Genomic DNA, 9331 nt, shown 5'->3' with positions numbered 1-9331 from the left:
CAGTTATTTCCATATTTAAAGTAGTAACGTGATTTTTCTACATCTATGGTATTAAACATTATTTTTCATCAAACACAATGGATCTATTTGAAGATCTCGGTGTCACGAATCCGTAAGATTTGGAATCACTCAATTTCGAGTTCATATGAGATAGATATGGTTTTTTGAAGTTTTTATGTAAAAAAAAAGTGTTTGAAAAAAGTAGGAGAGATAAAATTACGAATTTATTAATAAATAAGGGTAAATCAGACCTTAATTATTGCCACATAAACCTGTGGACTATTTCACTAAAAGTGTTGAAACGTAGGCTAAAAACAAATTTCATAGTTTCATTTTAGCTATTTTGCTACACTGCCCTTCTTTTAATTAAAATTAATTTCCATTACTTTTGATTAATTACTATGACTTTCAATTATTTCCGTAACTTTTGATGACCTTTGAATATCATTGGATTTAATTTGAATTAAGAGCAACAATAACTTCTGATGAATTATGATAATTTTTTTATAAATTTTGATGAAAATCAATATTTTCAATGATGGAGTTTAAAATGAAAAAAAAATTAAAATTAATTTCGGGCATGTTTGTCAAACGTTGTCGAATATCATTGGAGATTGTCAGAATTCCTCGGAATCAGACAAGGATGAGAGAGAGAGAGAGAGAGAGAGAGAGAGAGAGAGAGAGAGAGAGAGAGAGATAGATAGTTGAAATGAAAAAAAAAAAAAAAAACTAAATGAAACTTATGTTTAAATGGCTAGAAGGGTATTTAAGTTCAAAATAATTGGTCAAACGTCCATATATGAGAATAGGGGACAAGCGTTGGTCAGAATCATTGCACGATATTACAACAAAAGTCTACACCGTCGGACCACGACCTCTCGACTCCGCCCAAGCGCCCTCATCAAAGCACTAGGCCAAATCATAAATCCTCACCCGGTCTTCTTGCCTCCGCCAGCTTGAGTCAGTATAGTTCGATCTCCATGAAGACCTCTAGCCCAACCACGTGTCCTTCAGATCGACGACGAGAATGAATTGACGCAGCTATAAATAGACCTAGTGTAGCTGGGAAAAGACATCTGTTATCTTGATTATCATCGTTATTATTTCAAAATTTCGAAATACTTGTTTAGCTTATGTTACCGGTCCATCTCGGCCCAGTAGAGCAGCGAGGGCCGCGATAGCGACCACCCCGGGACTCCCCCGACGCACAGCCGACCCAGGGCCGGCCTCCGGCTCCATGGCCGACCCAGAGTCGGCCTCCGGCCCCATGGCCGACCCAGGGCCGGCCTTCGGCTCCATGGCCGACCCAAGGCCGGCCTCCAGCTCCATGGCCGATCTCCGGCCTCATGAGCTCGGCCTCCAGCTCCATGGCCGACCTCCGTCCTCATGAGCTCGGCCTCCAGCTCCATGACCGACCTCCGGCTCCATGGCCGACCTCCGGCTTCATGAGCTCGACCTCCAGCTCCATGGCTGACCTTCGGTCTCATGAGCTCGACCTCCAGTCGGCCTCATGAGCTCGACCTCCGGCTCCATGGACGACCCAGGGTCGGCCTCCGGCTCCATGGCCGACCCAGGGCCGGCCTCCGGCTCCATGGCCGACCCAGAGCCGGCCTCCAGCTCCATGGACGACCCAGGGTCGGCCTCCGGCTCCATGGCCGGCCTTCGGCTCCATGGACGACCCAGGGTCGGCCTTCGGCTCCATGGCCGACCCAGGGCCGGCCTTCGGCTCCATGGCCGACCCAGGGCCGGCATTCGGCTCCATGGCCGACCCAGGGCCGGCCTTCGGCTTCATGGCCGACCCAAGGCCGGCCTCCAGCTCCATGGCCGACCTCCGGCCTCATGAGCTCGGCCTCCAGCTCCATGGCCGACCTCCGGCTCCATGGCCGACCTCCAGTCGGCCTCATGAGCTCGACCTCCAGCTCCATGGCCGATCTCCGGCCTCATGAGCTCGACCTCCAGCTCCATGGCCGACCTCCGGCCTCATGAGCTCGACCTCCAGTCGGCCTCATGAGCTCGACCTCCAGCTCCAGGGCCGGCCTTCGACCAAGGGGATGCTCAAAATGCCCCTCGGTCGCCTATAAATGCCGGGGTCCCGCCCCCGGTCCAGGTAATCCATTCTTGAGTACTGAAACGCTGCCGAACTCGGACCTCGCTCGTTTCTCTCAAGTCTCGGCCTCTAAACACGCAAACCCTCTATATCCGCCTCAATCCTACTAATGTTGAGCGTCGGAGAGGTAAATAGAGGCACCCCCTCTATTTCCCCTTTGTAGTTCACACCTCTCTTCTTCCTTTTCAGGTACTTGGACGAACTCAAGGGACACTCACCGCTAAGGGACGACTTGGGATATCAAGTCCGACACGCTCGACTCAAGACGAGACCACTTGGTCCGGCCTTGGGTCTAACCGCCTTTGACTCCTAAATCGTTGTCCGAAAAACTGCGACAACAGCTTATTCAAACTTCCTACGTTAAAATTTTAGTCAAATTATTTAAAAAATTAAAAAAGTAGTCAAAACTAATACATGTGGCATGCATCATATAATGGACACATAAACATACGTTGGACTATTTTTTTTTTTTATAATTGAAATAATATAGCTATAATTTTAATGAAGGGTAGTGTTTGCCTAGTTGATATAGTTTTTTTTTTCAGCTAGATTCTTAATCGGCACGTATAATTTCAATTAATGTAGTAGTAGACTAAAGAGTGGACCGGATATCATGCTATTTTATTTTTTAGTTGGAGAATCTCATGCCATTTTTAACTTTAATATTTCGTGCAATAATATTATAATGAATGATGTACGTGATGTTGCACGGCAATCTCTACGATATATATATATATATATATATATATATATATATAGAAATAAGCGTTCAGGTTGCAAAAAATAGTAAACAATAATATTTCTCATCTTTATTTTTAAAATAATAATAATAATAGTAACAACTATCTAAGAAATCCGAACTTAGAGCGTGTGACATGTCACATGTGCTATTATTCGAGAATCTAATCATTAAAATAATATATATTACTTAAATGAATTTCTCAAAGCAGGAAATTCTAGGTGTTGTGGAAATTTCTGATTTAGGCAATATACCTTAATTTAATTCGGTAATTCTGAGATACGATCACATTATATACATATATCTATTTAGAGAGTTATAAAATTTGAAAGATTCATTCGAAACCATATACGAAAGAAATTAATGAATTTAATTTTTTAGATTAAAAAAAAAACTGAATTGTGTAGAGCTAACGGGTGAAAGATAAATTATTTTCATACCAATTATTAACCATCATAACAATCATTTTCTTTGAAATGTAGATTATTTTTGAACGCATATACGACTCCAAATCATTTGACTCGTTAAATTAAACCATTACTAACTCAAAAACTCTACTACATAACAAATAATAATATTGATAAATGAAATGATTAACAACGTGCTCTTTACGTATCTCTCATGACATAGATTCGTAACATTATCATTTGTTGTAATGTTTAAATACCAACATATGACGTGACAACTCGGATCAACTTATGTTAAAATTATGGTCATTTCATTTTCACCCATAAACATCTCAACAGAAGGAAAAACAAGTGGAGACTCGAGAGTGCACTAAAACAGCCTCACTAAAACCAAACAAGTAATTAAGAAAATTGAAGATGTGTCACCAAACACACCCACATTCGTCACACACAACATAACCATCAAATAACTCTCCAGCAAATAAATCAAGTAAATGACAAATTCATTTTGTCAATAAATACAAAATACGATGCACGCTCCGATTCGAATAAGCGATTTTTTTGGCTTCAGCGAATACCGTAAAATTTCCTCTATATCTATGTTTAACCATTTGTGTCTTTTTATAGCATATATTTTTTGAATTAATATCTAATTAATATTTGAAAGTTTAAGAACTTAACGAATAAGTAATAAAATTGATAAATAGATTGAAATGGGTATGAATATTAAACGCTTAAATTTGATTGTAATCCAATGTAGAATATAATATATAAATACAGTATCTTTTAAAAATAGAATATACGATATTTTAGGCTAGAAAATATGTATGACCACTATTTTTAACCCCCAAAAAAATTCTTTAGAAGAGAGAAACGTTCATAAAACTGCGCTGCAGCCGTAAATGCCAATTGGAGTACAGCTAGCTAAAAAAGGACTAAAAAGAACCCAAAAACCCAAAGATAACATTTTTATTTATTTACCTCTGATTCAAGATGTGCTTTGCTTGGCAAAAGCAAGTCCAATTGTCCAAAACCCCCTCTTTATGGGCCCCACACTACCTGCCACCACAACCCTTCACAGAAAAACTGAAACCGCAGTGAAATTTCACACCCCAACGCCTTTTTATTTTATATTATTTTTATAAACCATTACCATACTCAACCTCATAGACTAATAGTCATAGTTTCGTCCTTCTACAACTACTAACTTCTGATACCAATTGTCTCTCAGCTACACCACAGTACGAACAGACCTCGTTGAAAACGATTACCAAAAATTGACATTAAAATTTAAAAGTAGACGATGTCAATAAAATGAAAACACGGTAATAATTAATAATAATAGTTAGGCATTCGGATCATTTTTTTTAGAGTAAACAACACTCTTGGACGGCTCTGAAAGCACTGGAAAAACCCAAGAGTGTCATCTGAGGCCGATTACACTTTTTTTTTCTTTCTTCTCCTTCTCATTTCTCTAAATAAAATAAAAATAAAAAAAACCTCATCTAAAACTCGCTCACATTAACAAAGCACCCTCGGAACTAACTTCGCTCATCAAGAACAATGTTCCACAGTTCTTGATGCTAACAAAAAAAATGAAACCAAAACAAACATATGTAATCAAAACTTATATAATATAATATATATTATATTATAGGCACGGGATGTCGAGAGAATCGTTGATCCAACCAGCTAGGTCGTCTTTGCCGAAATCGCCGAAGTCACAATCCGGAAGCTCGCTTCCATCGCCGCCGTCGAGACCGAAGAGCTGTACATCGTCGATGTCGCTGAACTCGTTGAAGAACTTTCCGAAGTCCTCGAGAACAAGTTCGTCGAAGACCTGTTCGATTCCGAGCCCGAATTCGTGATCAAAGGGGATCGAGTCGAGAGATTCCACGGCCAACATAGACTCGAGATTCTCGATCTCCATATCCTTTCCGTTATCGGAAACGGAGGCTTCTGGTTCGAGGACGGTCGAGGGAGACGATTGAGAAGCCGAGCTGAGAGACGACTCGTGGTCGATGACGGACTTTGGAGTGTCGTTTGCGTTTTTGGCCTGAGCGGCTTCGAACTCTTGTCGTTTTGCTTCGTAGGCTCTGAAAGCTTCCTCGGGAGTGACGTACGTGCCGAGCCAAACCCTAGCTCCTTTGAACGGGTCGCGGATCTCCGCCGCCCATTTTCCCCACTTCCGCTGACGGACGCCTCTGTACGGCGACGAGGAGGGCTTCCTCGCCGGAAAGGTTCGCCGGACTTTGCCTCCGGCGGCTGCGCCGGCGTTCTTCTTCGGAGTGACGAGTCCGAAGTTGCAGTCCTGAGAAGAGCTCTCGGAAAAATCTGGAGACGGTTTGAGCACAGAGAGAGGGATTCGGATCTCCCGTACGACTCGCTTGATTTCGTTCTGTGGATTTTTTTCGTCGTCGCTGGAATCGGTCGCGTAGGGATCGGAACAGATTACGCGGATTTTTCTCATGGGTTTTGACTCGGAAACCATTGATTTATTCGGTCTCTGATTCCTCCGAGGCTCAGGCATTTCCGAAAACGAAGAAAAATATTTAAAAAAAAAAACAAAATAAAACAAAAGAAAACTGTGTTTTTGGCAGGGAATTTTCAACTAGAAAAAAAAAAGAGGACAAAATTTTCAAGATCGAAGGCGTTTCAAGTGAGACCGCCTCTGAGGAAGGAAAATCTCTTTATATGAAAAGTACCAAAACACTCTACTCCAGAATAAGTCCTGTTTGGATGAGCACAAAGTCAACAGAAAAAAAAAAATTATAATGGTCAGGTTCTAAAATAGGTAATGAGTTAGAGACGAAGAAGAACGATGAAAGAGAGAGAGAAAGAGGTGTAATGATTTTTACCTTTTTGGTCTCAAACGCATCGAAACGAAGTTCACCAGATTGAGTCTCTGTAAGAAAGAAGACGAGGAAGGAGATGAAATCCAGAGCTGCTTAGACAGAGCTCCAATCAGCGCCGATTCAAACCCAGCCGACATAAATCCCCCGGAATCGACCTTTCTCAACCCTCTCTCTCTCTCTCTCTCTCTCTCCGAGAAACCAAACAGAGCTCTAACGGAGAAGCTTCGTAGATGATAGAGAAGATAAAACAAAACGCTCTGAGTATGAGAGCGAAAAAGAGCAAAAGGGAGTGAGGGATTTGGATTGATATAATTTGTAGAGTATCAGTGAAGAAGAAACCAAAACCCTGTAAGGGTTTAGAGAGAGAGAAGGAGAGAGAAAAGGATTACAAGTCTATGGCTGCGATTTTCTCTTTCCAAAACATGACAAGTAAAAGTTGAGAGGGGTTTTATCGATTTTTGAGAGAGAGAAAGAGAGTGACATAACATATAGACCGTCGATGAAGAGAGAGAGGAACAAGAATAGTAAATGTTTAATGCTTTTTTTAAATAATAAGATTTTTTGTTTTATGAGGAGAAAAAAAAAAGTCGCAAATCTCCATGGATTGGAAGATATAAATTGTTATTTAAAGTTTTAAACTTTTTTAGGTAGAGAAAAAAACCGAAACCCGGTTTTCGAAATAATAAAATAATTTATTTGTTATTTGATTAAGTAATCTTTCTGTCTCCCACACTGGCACGACCATTCACTCTTCCCCAAGCGGTCAAAATAATGCATTAAAGACATTTGCGGTGGAGAGAGACAAATGGATTTAATTTCATTAAAATTCTTGAAAAAGGACCGAATTCTGTAGCAAAAAAAAATTAAAACAAAGTCATAATTTTCTTTATTTATGATATTTTGTTCATTCTGAGACTGTAAAGCTGGCATGGGCTGAGGGATATGGACACCCATGTAGCATGATCATCCCATACTAGCATGTCATGCATATTTTGCTCCTCAAAATAAAATAAAAATTTGAAATAACATAAACATCCCTTTAATTTAGTGACATTATATATTTATACCACTTATTTTTAAGTGGTTCATAAACATCCCCTACATAAAACTTTCAGAATCTACATTTTATTTTTTTAATGAATGTTAATGTACTAAATATATAACTTTCTCAGGTAGAAAAGTCAAACAAAAAATTCGAAATTTAAGGAATTAAGTAACAAAAAAGCTGTAACTCAAAATAGATGGAAGTGCCAGGATATTTCTGATGGGCTTTCAAAGAGAGGGTTTGATGGTAGCATTTGTAAAAAAATATAAGGATACCTATGATATTTTAAAGAAGAGTAGCTATATCATATTCGATTTTTGTGATACACAATCGCAGGATCGGATGGTTGTGTTTCTCTTAAATTAATTCGCGTGAATTTCACACGTCGACGATCTTTCGCTTATGTCATTTTTTTAAAGTGTTGTAAAGACGTGATTGTGCGCGCTTTATATTTAAAAATAGAGAATAAAATGAAAGGTTTAGGTTGTGTTTGGTAGTTAACTCAAAAAATTTTGTTTTCTATTTTCTAATTTTTATAGTTGTACTGAAAAATTATTTTGCAGTTGTTTTCAAAAAGCTGTTTGGTACAGTTTTCATTTTTGTTTTTGAGAAAGTGAAAAAACTGAAAAAAAGTGTTTGGTATAGTTTTCATTTTTGTTTTTGAATGAATGAAAAGAGAAGATGAGGAGAAGGAGAAGAGAAGAGAAGAAAAAAATTTCCAAAAACACATTTTATTTGTTTTCAGTTTTCTTTACTTTTTTATAAAACAACTTCAAAATTTTTTGAAAATTATTTCCGAAAAATTAAAACAAACACATTTTCACTTTTTGTTTTCAATTTTTTCAACTCAAAAAGTGAAAAACAGTTTTTGGAATGAAAAACAAACCCAACCTTATTGGTTGTAAATTTTCATGAACAATTTCAAAGTCAACCTTCAGAAAAATTACAAGAATGACACTGAGAGCGTAGAAACTCTCGGTTCCCAAGGAATGGCTAAGGAAACAAAAAGGAAATTTCCACCTTAGTAAAAAGGGTTAATAGCAACACAAATACTTAATATTTACCCAAAATTATATTTATATATTCATTCTTTTTTTTGCGCTGATAATAATATCTAATGTTACGTTTTAATTGCGTCGTAAGTACTTTCTCCGTTAAATTGGATGGAAAAAAAATGGCAGCCTCTGGTTTAACGAAAAAATTGATATTTTTTCTTAAAATTAGTTCAACATTAGATATATATTTTTATAATACAAAAAATTTAAAAATATCTCATATACAAAAAAATTGGGCAGTTAAACTAGTAACCCAATAGTCCACCATCTTTTTAAAAAATAGATCAGGTTTCATTTTATTAAGAAAATAGTCCACCAGACCGAAAAAAAAATATTTATTTCCCTAATAAAATGAAACTTGGGCTAGATTCTTAAAATGAGGTAGATGATTGGCTAGTTGCAACAAATACTTGGAAAAAAAAATCTTTAAACTAATTAAACATTAATTATATCCGCTTGAAAAAATATCACATTATTTCTTTAATGGGACAAACATAATATCTGCATGGAGAGAATCACTAATAATTGCAGAATTCCATGATTATTAATACGATCAATCGCTGACGATGTTTGGGGGAAAGAGATCTTCACAATTTATGAAAGATCAACGGTTCTCATTAGTCGAAAAATGGTTACATCAGAGAGCTTAAATAGCTCGTGTACATACTGTGACTTCTAATGAACAAAAAAACATGTGTATATACAGTGACAACTTGCACATGAAATCCTTTAAAAGTGGCGCCGGAAGAAGCTTGGTCAGCAAGTCAGCGAGTTGTTGACGAGGCTGAACCGGAAGCAGCTGTGAGGCACAAGATTGAAGATGATGATGCACGAAATGGCAATTGATTTCGATTCGTTTCGTGCGCACATAAAACGCAGGATGAGACGCAATGTGAATAACCTCCTGATTATCACAAAAGAGCACGACTTTCGAAGATTGCTTGATGCACAAGTCAGCTAACAATTGTTGCAACCAGGTCACTTCACTTATAGTTGCAGCGAGCGCTCGATATTCAGCATCATCCAACAACCTGGATATTGAGGTTTGCTTCTTGGATTTCCACGAAACAAGGGAATTACCCAAGAACACACAAAACCCCGTCACATAGCGTCGTGAGTCCTG

At 38.5% G+C, this 9331-nt stretch overlaps 1 protein-coding gene across 1 annotated transcript; it reads right to left on the bottom strand.

Moving 5' to 3' along the window:
- Window positions 1-4563: 4563 nt before the first annotated feature.
- On the bottom strand, window positions 4564-6562 carry LOC149401939 (ethylene-responsive transcription factor ERF118-like). Its single transcript, XM_089609713.1, has 2 exons — window positions 6112-6562; window positions 4564-5984 (listed from the first exon to the last, which is right to left on the bottom strand). The coding sequence occupies exon 2, from the start codon at window positions 5781-5783 to the stop codon at window positions 4905-4907; it is 879 nt and encodes a 292-aa protein (XP_089465839.1). The 5' UTR covers window positions 5784-5984; window positions 6112-6562; the 3' UTR covers window positions 4564-4904.
- Between the last annotated feature and the right edge of the window lie 2769 nt (window positions 6563-9331).

The sequence above is a fragment of the Urtica dioica genome, chromosome 3 (genome assembly GCF_054948205.1).
Source record: "Urtica dioica subsp. dioica isolate 48M chromosome 3, U.dioica_male_clone48M_v1_H2, whole genome shotgun sequence".
NCBI classification, from domain to species: Eukaryota; Viridiplantae; Streptophyta; class Magnoliopsida; order Rosales; family Urticaceae; genus Urtica; species Urtica dioica.
Note: the sequence above shows the minus strand (reverse complement) of the source record. Positions and strands in the feature narration are given on the sequence as shown.

Excerpts from the sequence above, each read along its gene's own strand:
- LOC149401939 (XM_089609713.1), bottom strand. The coding sequence starts at position 5,783 with ATGCCTGAGCCTCGGAGGAATCAGAGACCGAATAAATCAATGGTTTCC.